This window comes from Gigantopelta aegis, chromosome 3, assembly GCF_016097555.1.
Source record: "Gigantopelta aegis isolate Gae_Host chromosome 3, Gae_host_genome, whole genome shotgun sequence".
Lineage (NCBI taxonomy): Eukaryota > Metazoa > Mollusca > Gastropoda > Neomphalida > Peltospiridae > Gigantopelta > Gigantopelta aegis.
Window position 1 is genome coordinate 86,521,525 of NC_054701.1, and position 21,316 is coordinate 86,542,840.

The window sequence follows — 21,316 nt, forward strand, 5'->3', positions numbered from 1 at the left end:
CATCGCTCATCAGACGAGCACTTCACCACTATGCTACGTTTGGCATCCCATAGCTCATCAGACGAGCACTGCACCACTATGTTACGTTTGGCATCCCATCGCTCATCAGACGAGCACTTCACCACTATGTTACATTTGGCATCCCATCGTCTATCAGACGAGCACTTCACCACTATGTTACATTTGGCATCCCATCGCTCATCAGACGAGCACTTCACCACTATGCTACATTTGGCATCCCATCGCTCATCAGACGAGCACTTCACCACTATGTTACGTTTGGCATCCCATCGCTCATCAGACGAGCACTTCACCACTATGTTACGTTTGGCATCCCATCGCTCATCAGACGAGCACTTCACCACCCATCGCCTATCAGACGACCACTTCACCACTATGTTACGTTTGGCATCCCATCGCTCATCAGACGAGCACTTCACCACTATGCTACGTTTGGCATCCCATCGCTCATCAGACGAGCACTTCACCACTATGTTACGTTGGGCATCCCATCGCTCATCAGACGAGCACTTCACCACTATGCTACGTTTGGCATCCCATCGCTCATCAGACGAGCACTTCACCACTATGCTACGTTTGGCATCCCATCGCTCATCAGACGAGCACTTCACCACTATGCTACGTTTGGCATCCCATCGCTCATCAGACGAGCACTTCACCACTATGCTACGTTTGGCATCCCATCGCTCATCAGACGAGCACTTCACCACTATGCTACGTTTGGCATCCCATCGCTCATCAGACGAGCACTTCACCACTATGTTACGTTTGGCAACCCATCGCCTATCAGACGAGCACTTCACCACTATGTTACGTTTGGCATCCCATCGCTCATCAGACGAGCACTTCACCACTATGCTACGTTTGGCATCCCATCGCTCATCAGACGAGCACTTCACCACTATGCTACGTTTGGCATCCCATCGCTCATCAGACGAGCACTTCACCACTATGCTACGTTTGGCATCCCATCGCCTATCAGACGAGCACTTCACCACTATGTTACGTTTGGCATCCCATCGCTCATCAGACGAGCACTTCACCACTATGTTACGTTTGGCATCCCATCGCTCATCAGACGAGCACTTCACCACTATGCTACGTTTGGCATCCCATCGCTCATGAGCACGTTCACCACTATGCTACATTTGGCATCCCATCGCTCATGAGCACGTTCACCACTATGCTACATTTGGCATCCCATCGCTCATCAGACGAGCACTTCACCACTATGCTACGTTTGGCATCCCATCGCTCATCAGACGAGCACTTCACCACTATGCTACAGACGAGCACTTTGGCATCCCATCGCCTATCGCCACACCACTATGCACGATCCCATCGCTCATCAGCACACTTCACCACTATGGCTCATCTACATTTGGCATCCCATCGCTCATCAGACGAGCACTTCACCACTATGCTACATTTGGCATCCCATCGCTCATCAGACGAGCACTTCACCACTAGGTTACATTTGGCATCCCATCGCTCATCAGACGAGCACTTCACCACTATGCTACGTTTGGCATCCCATCGCTCATCAGACGAGCACTTCACCACTATGCTACGTTTGGCATCCCATCGCTCATCAGACGAGCACTTCACCACTATGCTACGTTTGGCATCCCATCGCTCATCAGACGAGCACTTCACCACTATGCTACGTTTGGCATCCCATCGCTCATCAGACGAGCACTTCACAACTATGCTACATTTGGCATCCCATCGCTCATCAGACGAGCACTTCACAACTATGCTACATTTGGCATCCCATCGCTCATCAGACGAGCACTTCACCACTATGCTACGTTTGGCATCCCATCGCTCATCAGACGAGCACTTCACCACTATGCTACATTTGGCAACCCATCGCCTATCGGACGAGCACTTCACCACTATGTTACGTTTGGCATCCCATCGCTCATCAGACGAGCACTTCACCACTATGCTACGTTTGGCATCCCATAGCTCATCAGACGAGCACTTCACCACTATGCTACATTTGGCATCCCATCGCTCATGAGCACGTTCACCACTATGCTACATTTGGCATCCCATCGCTCATCAGACGAGCACTTCACCACTATGCTACATTTGGCATCTCATCGCTCATCAGACGAGCACTTCACCACTAGGCTACATTTGGCATCCCATCGCTCATCAGACGAGCACTTCACCACTAGGTTACATTTGGCATCCCATCGCTCATCAGACGAGCACTTCACCACTATGCTACATTTGGCATTCCATCGCTCATCAGACGAGCACTTCACAACTATGCTACATTTGGCATCCCATCGCTCATCAGACGAGCACTTCACAACTATGCTACATTTGGCATCCCAACGCTCATCAGACGAGCACTTCACCACTAGGTTACGTTTGGCATCCCATCGCTCATCAGACGAGCACTGGAGTTCCAACCAAAAATGTATAATGCTTTTTATTTCCTATTATAAGTATTTTAACGTTTACCCTAACAGATGGCTATATTAAATGCAAGTTTAGTCGAAATCATTGTTCGGAAATTTCCGTAAATATATATATATATTTTTTGTGCCTAAAATGGTGCATGCTTTACACGAATGATATTACAAGGCGTCGTTATGGGTATATTCAACTGAGAACCAGTCTATCATGTAAGTAATTGTGGCGCGCTATTTTTTCGACTTACAAACTACGACTATCATGGGACGACCTGAGCAAAGAGAGGGAAGCAAAAAACGTACAGCCAAGAGCTGTCAAACGATGAACGATTTTCTTATGAAAAAGAAAAAAAGTATAATATAACTGGTCAGTAAAATAAATACGTTTACGAAATATCTTGATCAACTACGATCACCCAAAAAATAATAAAACCTCAGTTAAATATGACTATTGACTTTGTTGCGTTCGGCGAATTGCTTTTTATGTTGCATGTTGTTTAGAGATGAATTTATTTAACAGCTGACATTGTCGAATGCGTTCTCAATTCAAACCGTGTCTGGCATATGATTGGTACCTGTGCCGTAAATATGTTTAACATGTCATACATTTCATTCCGTCTCGAATAAAGTCATTGGTGGAAATTCAATTGCAATACCCTTGTCGAATTAACAATCAAGGGGAAGCAACTGACTTAAATATTATTCACGAAAGCGAATCCGATGCCGTCAATACACCAAATAGAAAAGCTATGCCCAATACCAAAATTTAAACACATTGATGGGGTCTTTTTTTTACCACGCGCGCGTTTAGTGATTCATTTGTTATTTTTCTAGATTCCTCTTTTTACAAACTATGAATCATTGTCTGTTAATGATAGCATTATACTCATCATACAGCCCCTCACAGGCGTACGGGCTCCAATTTTACTGGGGGTTGGGTGGGGTGGGCAGGCTGAGTTTTGACCAAATTTGAGGATTTTTTTTAAAATGCTCGAATTATCAACATTGCACCATCGACGAATGAAGATGGGAAATCTTTTTTCTAATTAAACTGATCACTAGACGTTCCAAATATGTTTTTTAATAAAATATTGAACTTTAGCGTGAAATTAAATTTCACGACTGATGCTTTCTACCTTGGACATGCTTGATCGGATCAGACATAAAGTATATATTGGCGTATTTGGAAATTATCATAAAATAGTGTACGAGATGTACCTATTATGTAAGCATACGCACGTTCCATATATTTACGTTTCTTCTACCCATACACGTATGCAATATACTCAGTTAAGTACATTATTCATCAATGTTAACGGTTTTACAGTTTTAATGTAGTTAAAGTTTACTGCTGCTCTTGAAGTCTTATCAAACAATGTACGCGCTACGACCTCAAAATACCTGAAATAAAATATTAAAAACCCATCACAGATAGCTCCAGAATGCACCTCTGAGCATCTACATTTACAATGGTATAAATTTAGTTCCACCCAATATCTCAACGCACCGCCCCGCAGATATGGCTGGCTACGGGCCTGTTATGTTACATTTGGCATCCTGAAACTATTACATGCAAACTGCATTACCGATGTAATTAATAAAAAGATTAAACCCTTTATCGCCAAGTGTAAGTTGAACTTTAGGGTGTGATTTAAAATTACATTAACGTAATAACATTTAATAAAATAGTCTCATCGCTTAGAGACGGGAGATAAACGTGTGTAACAGCTAGTAGCTTAAAGATTGTGTTTAACATTGTATGGCTTTGATTACAACTTGAGTCAGTTTCCATAATGTTACCTGATTATCATATTGTCTTTATATTAGAACACATCACTCCATTTGAATCTGCTTAAAAGTTAAAATGTTGAAATGTTCCATCATATGTTGTTACTGTTTTATGGCTAATGTTAAAATGTATCATCATTTTATTATCGCTTTACAGCTAATGTTGACATATTCCGTCATATTCTGTTACTGTTCACAGTTAGTATTCATTGTTAGCCAAATTAGGGTCAGTTTGCATTTTGATTTCTGTTCATATGTGACCATTCTGTAACTGAACTAATGTTATAAAGTTTTCTGGATTGCTTTAATATTTGCCTGGGGGCGGGGTGTAGCCCAATGGTTAAGTGCTCGCTTGACGTGCAATCGGTCTAGGATCGAGCTATTTCTCGTTCCAGCCATGGCACCGCGACTGGTGTATGTGGGATGGTGCATATAAAATATCTCTTGCTACTATTGGAAAAATGTAGCGGGTTTCCTCTCTTAGACTATATGTAAAATATTAGCAAATGTTTGACATCCAATAGCCAGTGATTAATAAATCAATGTGCTCTAATGGTGTTGTTAAACAAAAAACCCTGTTTTCTTCTTTTTTAATATTTGCCTTGATATCTGACATTATATATGATTATGTATGAAGAATAGTTCTCTATTGTGTTCAAGCTAAGACAACATATTCTGGTATTCATGCATCGTTTATATTTCTGTATGAAGAATATTTCTTTCTTTTTCAGTCTAAGCTAAGCTATAGACAGTTCCTCGACAAACACCGATTAACAAATAAATACTCGGTTAATATTTTCTAAATTAAACACACTAATGATGAACCCTTTCTGTATTGTTTTCAGTCTAAACTAAACTATCGTAGTATTCATACACGTGTTTGGTGTGACAGTGTTATTCAACTCCACATCTGAATGACAAAACCGTATCCCGTGATATTTGTTTTTCGTACGTACGAAATTATTTAAGACAAAATCCAGTTTGGGCTTCATACAAATATTAAGAATGAATGAATGAATGAATGAATGAATGAATGAATGAATGTTTAACGACACCCCAGCACGAAAAATACATCGGCTATTGGGTGTCAAACGATGGTAATGCAAACAAATAAAGTGGTGATCAACATCAATATATAAATTCAAGATTTAAATAAAAACAATGTAAAGAACTGTGCAAAAATACAAATATCACAGATAGATACTGACTTTTACTCAAAATTTCAATTGTATCTCGAAGAAAACAAAGGGATTTGTGCTGTACTGGCCATTCTCAAAGAGAATGTTATACCCCTGCACCACGGTGAGGTTACAGCACGCGCAGGGGACATATGTTAGGACGACCAGAAATACATTGAATATACAGACACTGATATTCTAAACAAGAAAATATATTTATGATGTAAGTTTAATCGTAGAAATATTTTATTAGTCGGAAACATCTTACAATGCATCAAACTCAGGAATGTCCCTTTAACAAAACGCCAGTTTATATTAGGCGATAAGGTCAATCCCTGGCAAGTTTACGCCCGAATTGTCATTCGTCAACCCCATATTGTTAGTGGTCCATATTATTTATAGTGTGGTGGCTAAGGGGAATGGTCGTGACATGCTTGCTCAAAGCACCACATCTGGCACAGTTGTAGTTTAGGACAGTGCAATTTGTTTTAGAGGGGGCTACCCGATTTTAGAGGTCACGGTCAAGGTCAAATAAAGATCAACGGTCAAATTTAGACAATATCCAGAAAAGCTCTTTCAAAGTACTACATTAGGCATAAAACATATCCTAAAACATGTACAAATGTTAAGAGGCGGCTCCCCCAATTTCGACGTCAAGGTCAGTTCAATGTTTAAGCTCAAACTAAAAAAGTAATCAAGAAATTAAGAAGAAACCATTAAATTTCGAATAATTAAACTAGTATTTTAGTTGCCAAACCCTCCATCGTTTGTGGATTTTGCATGGTTAAAAGGTGCTAATTGAGAATCAGGAGAAGACAAACTTGGCATTTTGAAATATTCAAGATGGCATCCAAGGTGGCTGTCAAAACATAACTAGCAATATAACATATGTTGTCACCTATCACCTAGACTGGTGATGTCTATGACCTGCTTTTAGGGGAACAAGTAATTAATTTTGAACAACTCTCAGCTAATCATGACATTGCAACATCATTTAAATCTAAGATGGCCACCACAATATCAGTCAGAACAAGGAAATTGTAATTTGTTGCATTTTACATTAACTAGGGCAATATTTTTTATGTTAGTGATAACATTTTAAGTGTCAAGAAAATCATATATAACAAAGATCGCCATGAAAATGAATACCAAGATAAAGAAGTGGCCACCTACCACCCCCAAATACTTTTTACTTTAAATACAGGATTTCAGGATGCAAGAAATTCAATTCTCGCATTCACTTTCTAATACTGACAATGTTTTATTATTAATTGAATCGAATACGGCTACTATAATGGCTACCGTCACAAAACAGTTACCACATAATACGTTTTACATCACCTAAGAATCATTTTGAAACCAACGACATCGTTATGGTGCACCAAATAAAAAAAATTAAAAATCATATACAAGTACAGCTGCATGATATGGCCAAGCAGATCACAATACCAACCTTACTTGACAAATGTGCATATGCGTGCAAATCACAAGTTTCTGATGTTTAGTTTTCACAATATTTTCGATCAACGCCATTTGTCTCAGAAACCGTAATTCATTCGAACTAACATTCCTTACCGTACCGTGCAATATATTCACAGGATGCAAATTACAAAAGGTACTTTATTTTTAAAACGCACAACCCAGTAATGAATGGCTTTATGACGTAAACAATAGATTGTTAACGATATGTTGGGCCTCTTCACCTTCATCCTCCTCATAACACTGTATACGACTGATTCTTAGAGTTAAACACCGCTACTGAAAACTATATGGTATCTGAGCTGTTACCGTGCACACTTTGTATCACACAATGACATTTTGTTGAAAAGTGAATTAGTTGCTGACTAACATTTGTTCTTTGGGCGACCATTTTGGCTGCCATCTTGGATTCAAATGATGGTTATAGGTTCCATTAGACCAAATAAATTCCTATTGACGACCATAGTAACAATTCTTAATAAAACTAACAGAAGCAACGTTTCAAACCACTGGGTCAGTATATACACTGACAGTGTGGTACCTCCCATTGATAATTATTCGAAGAAACTGTACTGTCACGTATCGTTTTAAGCACTTACAGGAAGTTTACAGTACCCACCGTCTGGTCCGCACAAAATGCCAGTGGAAATTTTTATTCCCACCCCAGTTACTGACAAGTACACAATGTCACTAGTGTAATAATTGTTCACGTAATAAAACATGTGGAACTGATGGGGCATTTGTCATATTATTTGCACAAATAACCAGAGTCACATATATCCACCAATCACGGCCATAGTTACGGTTTACTCCTTAAACATTTGACGGTGCACTTCGAACTCTGACCTCACAATCACATGATTGGTACATTACAACCTCTACGTCCTAGTTAGACGTTATTACAAATGAAATGTATTGCCACTAAAGTCCAATCATGTTTTAGCTTAAGTGAGAAATAGCAATTTATATGTCTTGGCAGCCAATGCGATATAGTTTTAATTTGACCTTGACCTCAGAACGACCTGACCTTTAATAGTGGGCAGCCGCATCTCAGATATTCTTTATGATCTTAAAGTACAATTGTGCCCAGTTTAGTGTTTTAAACGTGCTTTTACGGACATTGTCTAAATGTGACCTTTGACCTTGACATCTAAAATTGGGTAGCCCCCTCTCAGAACAATTGACCCCTCCGTATGATGAGTTAACCACGTCCCTCGTCACACGTGATGCAAGCTTAGACAAACTTTCAATAATGGCTGACGATTCGCATAGGTCGATAGCAAAATCAACCGATCTGCCGATTAGGTTTTCGCCTTAATGTATTTAGAAATATCGTTGTTTAATTAAAAAGCCGACAAGAGGAGACATTCAAGTGTTTCACTGCATGGTACAATTACGATGACAACGTGATTTAAATCGACGAAACCATTTTTACTTCAGTAAATCGAAGCACAAGAACCCGGAAGTGACGAACGTCGGATGCAACCAAAAGAACTTTTAAAACATCCTATGCTAACTTTTCTTGTCAGGACTGATAAATTAAAATGTCTTGTTTCTTTCTTTTTTCTTCTTCTTTTTCATCTTCATTTTTGTTGTTGTTGTTGTTCGACTGTTATATTAATGGAATCCCGATATGCCGAGGAACAAGAGTATACAAGGCGCGGCGACGACCCGGCGACGACCCGGCGACGATCCGGCATCGACCTGTTTAAAACCGTGGCGTCTTCATTTTTGGTCGGGTTGCGTTAAATGTTTTGTTGGGGGTTTTTAAAACGGAGGGGCCGTGAACAGTAACATTAAAATACAAGGCGTGTGGGAATGCTATCAGTGTACCATAATTTTATGCACGAAAGTTTACAAAACTATAGCAGGATACAGTCGCCTGTGCAAAAATTATGCAGGCATTGGTTTAGATTGTGGGATTGCGAAGTGTATGGGAGTGTATTCTTACATAGCTGCACTGCTTTAACCAACCGATATACGGCACTTGCCCTATTTATGAAACCATAGCCATACACGAAATTAAAAAAACAAAAACAAAAAAGCAAACAAATCACAACTGGCATAGGTTGGTGGGGACCACATATTTGGCCCTCCAGTTATGTATACTAACATATTGGCCCGTCTTTGATCTGACAAGACCTATTAGAATTGTTTACGTTTGGGTGCCCCATCCCCTCGTTATAAAATCAGGCTGTCCAGCACACCCTTATGAAAAGGTAGGACACAATTAGGAATGAAAATATAGAAAATGTAGGACAAAAGTAGGAAAACGTAGGACAAAAGTAGGACTGAAACAGTACGTAGCGACATTATTCATGCTCATATTGAGAAAACACTTTTTTATGTGGTGCTCAGTTTGAACATGTATTTTGTGTTCTATCAAAACTAATATGAATCGTATGTAACGGTCACGTTATACAGTTATTTCAAATTACTGTACACTATATTAATCAATATACATATTTACATGCATAGGAATGCTGATGCACAGTAAAACATAGTTAACATGATTAATTTAAGTGTTCCATAATGTATTATTGATTCTGAAGTCATACATACACATTGTACATTATAATCATGTTAATCATTGGAAAATAGTTTGGCTTTGAGGGTGTAATTTTAATATGTTGAGATTATATGATGCCACAAATTGGGAGATATATTTTGCTGCCAATAAAAATTTAAATAATTCCCATAACTGTTGACTTTTATAATTACACAAGGAATATGCACACTTTAACAGCAATTCGTGGCATTTTCAAACAAAAAAGTAAGAAAAACTAAGTATTTTGAAGAAAAAGTAGGAAAAATAGGACAAAGACCAAAAAGTACGAAAAAGTAGGATCGCTGGACAGCCTGTAAAATATTTGTCAATTAAGCCAGTACAATACAGTGTTTAAATAAATTATAAACTCATGTGTTGTGGCAACATCTGTCGGGAATCAAACTTGAAGCTTCTGGCCCCCACAACCCAATCTCCATTACATTGGAGGGAAAGTAATTCTTAAACTCTTACCTTCGTAGAATTTATATCAGTAGAATCTTGATGGATTTCGGCAAAACTTCACTTTCAATACGATGTGACGTGTTTCGCAGGAAAACACTGATTTTACGTCAATCGTAGGCTCCGCATAGTTGTCATCGCTGTAACCACGTCAGCAGAAGTATATGTTTACTAAGATTATAATTCAGTTGGATGAGACAATTATTTTAACTACTTTTAATGCTAACTATTCAAAAACGTTACACATCGAAAAAAATATGTTGTCTAACCTACTGGCGTGGTCTTTGAACGGCGAAATATGATTGGTACAGCGCGGTTGTCAATCACGCTGTACGGAGGGGTCAGTTGTATGGTCCTAATGTACAACTCTGCCAGATTTCGTGCTTTGGGCCAACGTGTCATAATATCGCCCAAATTTAGACATGTTTTATTTAACGACGCACTCAACACATTTTGTTTACGGTTATATGGCGTCAGACATATGGTTAAGGACCACACAGATATTGAGAGAGGAAACCCGCTGTCGCCACTTCATGGGTTACTCTTTCCGATTAGCAGCAAGAGATCTTTTACATGCACCATCCCACAGACAGGGTAGTACATACCACGGCCTTTGATATACCAGTCGTGGTGCACTGGCTGGAACGAGAAATAGCCTAATGGGCCCACCGACGGGGATCGATCCCACACCGACCGCGTATCGAGCGAACGCTGTACCACTGGGCTATGTCCCGCCCCAAATTTGGACTTAAGCCGCCGGACTATTATATCATATTTGAACTGAAACAACTGGGACTGTGTTTGTATATTCAGCCTACATGCTTCTATTCGTCTATTGCATCATCCCGGAAAGACTTCAGCCGGACAGACAAGGAAAACGTCTTCTACTCTCGTTGTGCAGATTCTAATTTGTCGATCCGGTCAATCTGAGGGTGGCAGTCCTCTTATTATCCACTTATAGACAATGCACTCAACACGTTTTCATGGTAGTAGTTACAACCTTGTTAAAACGTCATAGTGACTCTGCTTTCTACAGTTCAAATTTTGATTATGGTAATTGGTTTTGTCATTCAGAATTATGTTTTTTTATGTTATTACCGGATAACCATTTTGTTTTAAGATTTTTAACTTGTTGTCTGTTTTAGATATCTGACAGCAGTTTTCTTTGGTGCATTTATTAAGTTGTTTATCTGTGTCAGGCATCTGACACCACAGCTTTATTTGATGCATTTATTTACTTATTTATCTGTTTCAGATACATTTTATATCTGACAGCATATTTCTTTGGTGTATTTATTAACTTGTTTATCTGTGTCAGGCATCTAACACCACAGCTTTATTCGTGGCCTACGGTAGAAGGAGATGAGGTATACAGTTTGGACTGATAATGTGTGCTGTTCAACTTGTTAAATGATTACACAGAAAATTTGAAGAGTAAAAAGGAGCTTAGTGGTCGCCATTTTCTTTTGGTAGACTTCCTGGAGGTTGAAAATGCCTACTATAGGGAAGGGATCCGCATGCTATAACAGGAGGACAAAGTGTTTTAATGTACAAGGGGATTATGTATTTTATTTTCTAAAACTGACTCCTTGTACTTTAGCCCACGGTCTTTTCAATCAACTCTCTTACTAACTTGTTTGTTTCAGACATCTGGCAGCACAGTTTTATTTGATATATTTATTTGTTTATTTGTCTCTTTCAGACATCTGGCAGCTCAGTTTTATTTGACTTATTTATTTATTTATTTGTCTCTTTCGGACATCTGGCAGCTCAGTTTTATTTGATATATTTATTCATTTGTCTGTTTCAGACATCTGACAGCTCAGTTTTATTTGATTTATTGACTTATTTATGTATTTATTTGTCTGTTTCAGACATCTGGCAGTTCAGTTTTATTTGATATATTTATTTACTTATTCATCTGTTTCAGGCATCCGGCAGCACAGTTTTCTTTGATGCTGCCGTAGATAACATGCAAACCACGTGTATGCAGGAAGTAACGATGAACAGTACATTCCACAAAGAAACTGGAGAAGAGTCAATACTTGACAAAGTCTTCAAGGTCGTCTGTCCAAGTGGCTGCCGTAGAAAAGGCGACTGTGTCGATGGTAAGGATTAAAACATTCTTGTATTTTAATTGCCGTAACTGGTATAGAAAATGTAAGTATTTCATACATCGAAATGATCTTTCATCCATACACAGTGATTACTAGCATGTTTAATACTTCGAATGACAAATGTTAAAATGTAAAAAAGAATATATATATATATATATCCATGGATTTTCACACTGCAAATGCCATAGCCTTTTGAATGCCAACTACTGAATACTTGAAATGTGAACAAAATCATGAAAAGAAAATTGATGTGAAAACAACAAGAGTACATATGGTAATTGTAGTCAGGAGTAAATGCAATGTACTGATAATTATGATGATGCTCATTACGAGCTCGGACTGTAGAACTAAATTATTAATAACTCATGATTTGTCTAATTTAACAGGTCAGTGTAAATGTCATGCAAATTACTCGGGGTCGGACTGTTCAGTTGACCTCAATTCTCCCCCACAACTAACGGGGGTGGACTTCGACGGTCTATGCGATGTAAATGAAGATCCTTGCACTGCTATATCTCTGGTTGGGGGCACGTTTGTCAATAGTGCCAGCACAACCTGCATATTTAGAGACGTTGATGTAAGTATTGTATTAGTGGGTGAAGGGCTCATTATCTGTACTAATGACCATGGATGTCAAACCGAACAATTAAGATTAACGCAGTATTTTCAGATTCCCTCAATAATTATTTTGCCATGGAACATTCGATTTTCTATGACATTTTTCTTGAAGGGACAGTCCTGAGTTTGCTGTATTGTAAGATGTTTCCGACTAATAAAATATTCTGCGATTAAACTTATATATTAAATATATTTTCTTGTTTAGAATATCAGTGTCTGTATATTCAATGTGTTTCTGGTCGTCTTAATATTTGTAAGAAGTCAAAACTGGATTTTGTCTTCAAATAATTTCGTACGAACGAAAAAACTATATTTTAGGAAATAAAATAAAATTTAATCTAGTACAAATTTTAGAATGACGTTTAATATACAGCCACTACTCTTTTCTGCAGATAAATATATTTGATATATAATTACAATCGTTAAAAAGTCTCTGTTAGTTGATAACATCTTAAAAATTGCAGCATAATCAGGAATGTCCCTTTAATTGGTTTTATTTTTGTAATAATTACAAATTAAAATGTTCTTCTAGACATTAATCGCAAACCGGCGTGGGAAAATACTATGGATACTATTATTCCACGGCATATTTTTGCTCTGACCATTTTCTTAATTGTTAGGGCTTCAAATTGGTATTACCTTTTTTGTACAATAAGATTTGCTAATTTACGTTGGTTTTGCTCAATGTATAAACGTCTAGCATAGTACTAAAAGACAGAACTGCTGTCCTGTTCAAAGCATCTGTAGAAAGCTGGGTTAGAAGGATATTTTAATAATGTTGTGGAGGTATATCATATCCATGTGAATCGTCCACATGCTGATGATACTAGGTGGTTTTGTATGAAGGATTATTTTTTCTGGGAATTGGACGTCCTCCTAACGGTTATTATCTTACAATAATTAAATTTCGCTTACATTCATTACAACGTAACGTCATCCCATTGGTCCAGACGTAGCAACGGGAGTTTGTTAATTTTTCGATGAACGTAAAAATTACGTCGTCAGGGAACGTCATATCTGATGACGTTATTTTATATGGGCATGTTGTCTTATTGAGTGTTATTGTTTATGGATAAAAAATAATTGAAAATAAAGTATGACGTTTTAGTGTTATTATTAGCCTGTATGATTCAAATTTAATTACAAGTATTGTCTGTTATTTCTTTTACGTTCATCTGGGTATGAACAAAAAAAATCATCCGCAAACTTATGTGAGAACGACTTCGCCGATTCACACAGATTGCGGATGATTTTGTTTGTTCATACCACGATGAACGTAAAAGAATGCTAGTAACAGACAATCGTTAATTAACTCATGTGTACAGTCCGGATATCGTCAAATATCCTTTTCACCCAGCCTTGTAGAGAGATAATATTCTGAAAAGCCTAATGGTTTTGCCGTTCATATTTTGGTTGACGTGGTACATGGGAATCAATTCGACACTTACGGAGGGGGGGGGGGGGGGGTATGCCTCTCCATTTCCTAGTAATTATGTTACCACTACTACCTACTATCCATTAAAATTACACAAAATGTGTGGTGGCTCTTCTCAGAACACATTTCTGGTAAATAAAACACGGTAAATATTTCTGGCTACACTCGATGACCAACCACTTCAATTCTGAGACGATTATTTAACGAGCACCATATACGGTATATGTATATACTACACCATGACTACTGCACCACTGAAGCCATTTAACACACATCGTATGCGGTGTATAGTACATATTAATTATACCCCTTTCCAACATCATGGTAAGCATGTGATTGTAACTTAACATCGATATAATTAAGATGTCTGGAACTGTTAATGCTGGTCAGTTTATACTTCGAAATTCTGCTGTACAGACACAGACTGTTAATCAGCAAACAAAAGGACAAAAACATTTTAAGGTTCGCTGCCAATGTAAAGTGTTTCTGAGTAACAGGGCTTTTATAACACGTTTAATACATGTTGTTGTTTTCAGAATATCAATGTCTGTATATTCGTGTCTTCCTGGTGTCCTAATATTTGTAGTAGCTGAGAATATTTTATAACGTATTATATGTGTGTCTGTCTGTGTGTGTGTGTGTGTGTGTGTGTGTGTGTGTGTGTGTGTGTGTGTGTGTGTGTTGGTGTGTGGGGGGTGTATGTGTGGGTTTGTGTATATGTGGGTGGGTGTGTCTATGTGTATGTGTGGGTGTATGTGTGTGTGTGTCTGCGTGTATGTGTGTGTGTATGTGTGTATGTTTGTATGTGTGTCCGTGTGCGCGCGCACGTGTGTGTGTATGTGTGTGTGTGTGTGTGTGTGTGTGTGTACGTATTTCCTAAGATATATGTTTTAGTACGTACAAAATTATTGGGAGGTAAAATCTAGCCTTGGCTTGTAAAAACATTGAAGGCATCAGCATCATCTTGTTTATATATTCGAAACGTGTTACAATAACAGCAATATTCTCTTTAAAAACATTGAAGGCATCAGCATCATCTTGTTTATATATTCGAAACGTGTTACAATAACAGCAATATTCTCTTTAAAAACATCAATTGTTTTGTAGTTATAATTCCATAAGTATGTGCATAATACAGTGCTATTCTATGGAAGGCTGCCTAGTCTTACTCCAGTGTCTACTAACACTAGGTTAGTCATATTCTATGGAAGGCTGCCTAGTCTTGCTTCATTGTCTACTAACATTGGGTTAGTCTTATTCTATGGACAGCTTCCTAATATTGCTCCAGTGTCTACTAACACTGAGTTAGTCTTATTCTATGGACAGCTTCCTAATCGTGCTACAGTGTCTACTAACACTGGGTTAGACTTATTCTATGCACAGCTGCCTAGTCTTGCTTCAGTGTCTACTAACACTGGGTTAGTCTTATTCTATGGACAGCTTCCTAATCTTGCTCCAGTGTCTACTAACACTGAGTTAGTCTTATTCTGTGGACAGCTGCCTATTCTTGCTACAGTGTCTACTAACACTGGGTTAGACTTATTCTATGCACAGCTGCCTAGTCTTGCTTCAGTGTCTACTAACACTGGGTTAGTCTTATTCTATGGACAGCTGCCTAGTCTTGCTCCAGTGTCTACTAACACTGGGTTAGTCTTATTCTATGGACAGCTTCCTAATCTTGCTCCAGTGTCTACTAACACTGAGTTAGTCTTATTCTATGGACAGCTTCCTAATCTTGCTCCAGTGTCTACTAACACTGAGTTAGTCTTATTCTGTGGACAGCTACCTAATCTTGCTCCAGTGTCTACTAACACTGGGTTAGTCTTATTCTGTGGACAGCTTCCTAATCTTACTCCAGTGTCTACTAACACTGAGTTAGTCTTATTCTGTGGACAGCTGCCTATTCTTGCTACAGTGTCTACTAACACTGGGTTAGACTTATTCTATGCACAGCTGCCTAGTCTTGCTTCAGTGCCTACTAACACTGGGTTAGTCTTATTCTATGGACAGCTGCCTAGTCTTGTTCCAGTGTCTACTAACACTGGGTTAGTCTTATTCTATGGACAGCTGTAGTCTTGCTCCAGTGTCTACTAACACTGGGTTAGTCTTATTCTGTGGACAGCTGCCTAGTCTTGCTTCAGTGTCTACTAGGGATTTGCTCAGTTTCACTTGTCTCTGTTTCTGAAGACCTGTGTTTTTATTACAGACAGCAGGATGAGTCTGACGTTGCTTGTTGTTGTCATTTCAGGAGAATGGTGGACAGACTATGGAAACTTCTGACGGGCCTGTAGACGTGTCTGTTGTAACAGCAAACTTTGAAAATTTGTTTGAACTCTCTTGCCGTATACCAGTTCGACGCACAAAGCGATCTGCTCTAGGAGTTTCGGCTGAAGATAAACCTTCTGCTTACCACGTGTCCGTCTCCAACAATGGCGTTGCTTACAGCGAGGAGAGGATTGTCGGCATCTACAACTCCATTTGTCAGACTTGCACACTCTCTGACACGTCATTTCAGTAAGTAGTTCCATAACCTATGGGTTGCATAGCCAATCACGCCAACCAATCTGTTGCTCAGTTTCGACATACGTTTAGGACACGAATTAAATATCTACATGTATAAATTATATGTTGTATCAATCAAACTATTTTAAACATTTAAACCTTTATATGAAGATAGCTTGTTGGTTTTATTGATAAGGGATCTCGCTAGTGTCGTGGTTAAGCCATCGCTCATAAGGCTGGTAGGTAGATGTAAGACCACTACAGCATCTTCTCTTTCACTAACCACTAACAACTAACCCACTGTCCTGGAGAGACAGCCCAGATAGCTGAGGTGTGTGTCCAGTACAGCGTACTTGAACCTGAATTGGATATAAGCACGAAAGTAAGTTGAAATGAAAAATGTATTAAAATAAAGGGTGCATTTGCCATATGCAACAAGTTGGCCAGCCTTTTCCCCAAACCACAACAAATGTTTCACCTCATGTAGAACGCCAAATGTATGTCCATTTAACATACGAAAGGTTAAAACAAATATTTAATGATACCACTAGAGCACATTAACTAATTAGTCAGTGGTTACGGGATGTCAGACATTTGGTGATTCTGACATTTATTAATTAAACAAAACATAGAATATGAGAACTCACCAATATGCAATAAAAGTCAAATTTAATTAGTTACAAATCAAATAGCTCCTTGGCCAGATTTAATCACTGTAAATGAATTGACTTTAATTCTACCTGTTAAAATTAATATTTATAGAAATGTTGTTTTTATACCATGTGTTAGATACTTATTTCTAGCCCACTGGACTGAAGTACCTTTTGTAGGGGATAGAAAACTGTCTATTTCTTGGGCTAGGCGATTTTAAATACGCTCCGTAAGGGTGGCTGACGTTATAAATCGTGGCTTTTTGGAAATTTTTGAATTACAAATTAACATATTCAACTTTATATTTATGTTATTGCAGATTGGGGACTACATGTTTTCCTGGTTGATTAAATGAGTTTATGTGTGAAGTAATGTTATGGTGTCATGAAGTGGGCAAAACTAAACCCGAAAACCCCCAATCATTGTCCCTTGAATAAGAATTGCCAGACAATGGTGATCAGTTCTTTTAATCGACAGTTTTAATGATGCAGAGGATCGTTAAACATACATTCCTTTTATTCAATACCACCCTGGACGCCGGTGTGGCTTTATACAAAATATCATTGAGTTTTTTGTTTGTTTGGGGGGGGGGGGGGGGTGGGGGGGGGGTTTGCATAAAGGCGGAGGGTATCCACATGGTTGTGGTGTCAGCTCCTCCAATATTGGTGCTTTGAACATTGCCTTTTGTAGGACGATTATTGTACGCTAGGCACTCAGTGCATCCTAAAGGCGGAGGGTATCCACTTTGTTGTGGTTTCAGCTCCTCCAATATTGGTGCTTTGATCATTGTTTGTTTTGTAGGACGATTATTGTACGCTAGGCACTCAGTGCATCCTAAAGGCGGAGGGTATCCACATGGTTGTGGTGTCAGCTCCTCCAATATTGGTGCTTTGATCATTGTTTGTTTTGTAGGACGATTATTGTACGCTAGGCACTCAGTGCATCCTAAAGGCGGAGGGTATCCACATGGTTGTGGTGTCAGCTCCTCCAATATTGGTGCTTTGATCATTGTTTGTTTTGTAGGACGATTATTGTACGCTAGGCACTCAGTGCATCCTAAAGGCGGAGGGTATCCACATGGTTGTGGTGTCAGCTCCTCCAATATTGGTGCTTTGATCATTGTTTGTTTTGTAGGACGATTATTGTACGCTAGGCACTCAGTGCATCCTAAAGGCGGAGGGTATCCACATGGTTGTGGTGTCAGCTCCTCCAATATTGGTGCTTTGATCATTGTTTGTTTTGTAGGACGATTATTGTACGCTAGGCACTCAGTGCATCCTAAAGGCGGAGGGTATCCACATGGTTGTGGTGTCAGCTCCTCCAATATTGGTGCTTTGATCATTGTTTGTTTTGTAGGACGATTATTGTACGCTAGACACTCAGTGCATCCTAAAGGCGGAGGGTATCCACATGGTTGTGGTTTCAGCTCCTCCAATATTGGTGCTTTGATCATTGTTTGTTTTGTAGGACGATTATTGTACGCTAGGCACTCAGTGCATCCTAAAGGCGGAGGGTATCCACTTTGTTGTGGTGTCAGCTACTCCAATATTGGTGCTTTGATCATTGTTTGTTTTGTAGGACGATTATTGTACGCTAGGCACTCAGTGCATCCTAAAGGCGGAGGGTATCCACTTTGTTGTGGTGTCAGCTCCTCCAATATTGGTGCTTTGATCATTGTTTGTGTTATAGGACAAGTATTGTACGCTAGGTACTCATTGCATGCCTAAAGGCGGTATGTATCCAGGTGGCGGTTGTCTGGTGTGCGACATTAACGGGAAGGAAAAGTCATGGCAAGAAGCAACGAGTAAGTTTCCATATTTACAGTCTCGGATCATAGATGTATATTATTATATTTGGTATACAGAAGTGTATTTGTTTTTTCTTATTCTTTCTGTTTTTCACCTATTATACATTTGTAAGTAAAGCAAATATAACCTTGAACAACTAAAATTTCTTTAAAAAAAAAACCCATCGCTATACGTCTCCAGACTAGGAAATTGTGTTTGTACGTAAATCATTTCGCTTGTCTACCCCAACAATATCTTGAAATTCCAAACCTCAATTCTTTTCCCCACTGGTGTTGGTGTCATTGTGCAAAAAAAAGTTTTGTTTAACGACACCACTAGAGCACATTGATTTATTAATCATCGGCCATTGGATGTCAAACATTTGGTAATTTTGACATATAGTCTTAGAAAGGAAATCCGCTGCATTTTTCCATTACTTGCAAGGTATTTTGTATATGCACCATTCTACAGACAGGATAGCACATTCCACGGCCTTTGATATACCAGTCGCGGTGCACTGACTAGAGCGATCATTGTGCAAAGCTGTATTTATAACCCAACCATTACACATTTATTAGACTAACTGCCTGAAGTATGCCAGACGTCACAGTGGTTTTATCATTTACCTCAGTTTTCTGTAAATTACTATTTGTATAAGATCTTTGTACATGTGATTCACCTTTGTGTACAGTGTGTTTAATAAATGGGTTGGTTTTTTCTTTTTCTATTTTTAGCTTGCAGCAGCTGCATGAGAACGTCGGTCGCGTGGATCCTAACCATGTTACCAGTCTACATCATATATTTTTGAAACAATAGAAAAACAAATATCGTTTTAAAAACGTATACTCAATTCCAAAACAAGAACTCCAAATAGCCCTGTCTTCTTAGAGCTTGAACGATTACCTATCTCTGTTATATGTAAATAGATAATATTGATGTAGTTGAACGATTACCTATCTCTGTTATATGTAAATAGATAATATTGATGTAGTTGAACGATTACCTATCTCTGTTATATGTAAATAGATAATATTGATGTAGTTGAACGATTACCTATCTCTGTTATATGTAAATAGATAATATTGATGTACTTGGATAAAACTAATCCATAGCAACGATTTTCTTGTGTGGACTATTTAGTAAAAATGCTAATACTGTACTAATATTTGCTATTTGCTGGTCATCGGAGATTTTTAATACCGATTTGTGCGGCGTTCGTCCGTCTGTCCGTCCATCTATTGAAGTTTGTTTTCTAGAGTTTTGAATGGATTATTCTAACCTGTTGTATTATGATACTCTTCTGCCCTTTTCACAAACTAATAGAGATATATTTTGTAAGTTTAGATTTTAATTAAATTATTTTAAAATGTAAATAGAAACTTTGAAAGTCTGTCTTCTAGTGTTTTGATTGGATTGTTCTAAAACTTGGTACTATGACTTTGTCGCCACAAAATAATAGTAAAATATTTTCGATTTGTTCTTTCTATTATATTTTTAAAGTTTAACATTGAAAATGTAAAAGCAAATGTCTCGAACAGATTTTTGAATGGATAGTTCTAACACTCAGTATAATTATTGTTAAGGGTAGTATTCACAAAATAACAGAGATATATTCTGAAAATTATTAATTTTAAAATTTTAACTAGACATTTAGCACTGGAGAAACAAAGGTGTACTTTTTTGTATAGAGTTTAATTGGGTAGTTCTAAAACTCTGGATAATGATTCTTCACAAATTAATTGAGAGATATTTTTTTAATTTAAAATATTTGCCTTTTTATTAAATTTTAACATTAAAGCTTATTAAATCTATCTTCTTGAGTTTTAAATTTAATTGATTTAAATACATATTTCACATGGAAGTTGGAACATTTTAAAATCTACATTCTTGTACAATATTGATCAGATAATTCTGAAATGTGTTACTATAACATAAAATAAATAGTGCTATACTTGGTAAATATGTTGGCTTGGTGTGAATTGTTAATGTAATTCACTGAGTCGTTGAGATTTTGGTACTACTTCAAGCTGATCAGATGTTCACCGACATTCAGTGAACTCGATTCACAACTGACAGACATCTGGATATAAACACTGAACAGTTGAAGAGTTTTACTATAGCAGCCACAATATGTAGTATCCAAGCAATATATTTTACAAATCTCAAAATATGTACCATACAGTTTTAAATGGATAATTCATAAACTTGACACATAGATAATCAAAGTAGGGCTTTACAAATGCATCTGTCATCTACCAGTGATAAAATTAAAAAATAAATAGCGGAGCTCCATGGGCAGATAGA

The 21,316-nt window shown here is 38.1% G+C and overlaps 1 protein-coding gene across 1 annotated transcript; it reads left to right on the forward strand.

The window, feature by feature from the left end:
* Positions 1-8,515: 8,515 nt before the first annotated feature.
* On the forward strand, positions 8,516-20,832 carry LOC121368915. The gene is made up of 5 exons (XM_041493675.1): positions 8,516-8,629; positions 11,833-12,010; positions 12,406-12,596; positions 16,321-16,586; positions 19,747-20,832. The coding sequence occupies exons 1-5, from the start codon at positions 8,516-8,518 to the stop codon at positions 19,826-19,828; spliced, it is 831 nt and encodes a 276-aa protein (XP_041349609.1). The 3' UTR covers positions 19,829-20,832.
* The last annotated feature ends 484 nt before the right edge of the window (positions 20,833-21,316 follow it).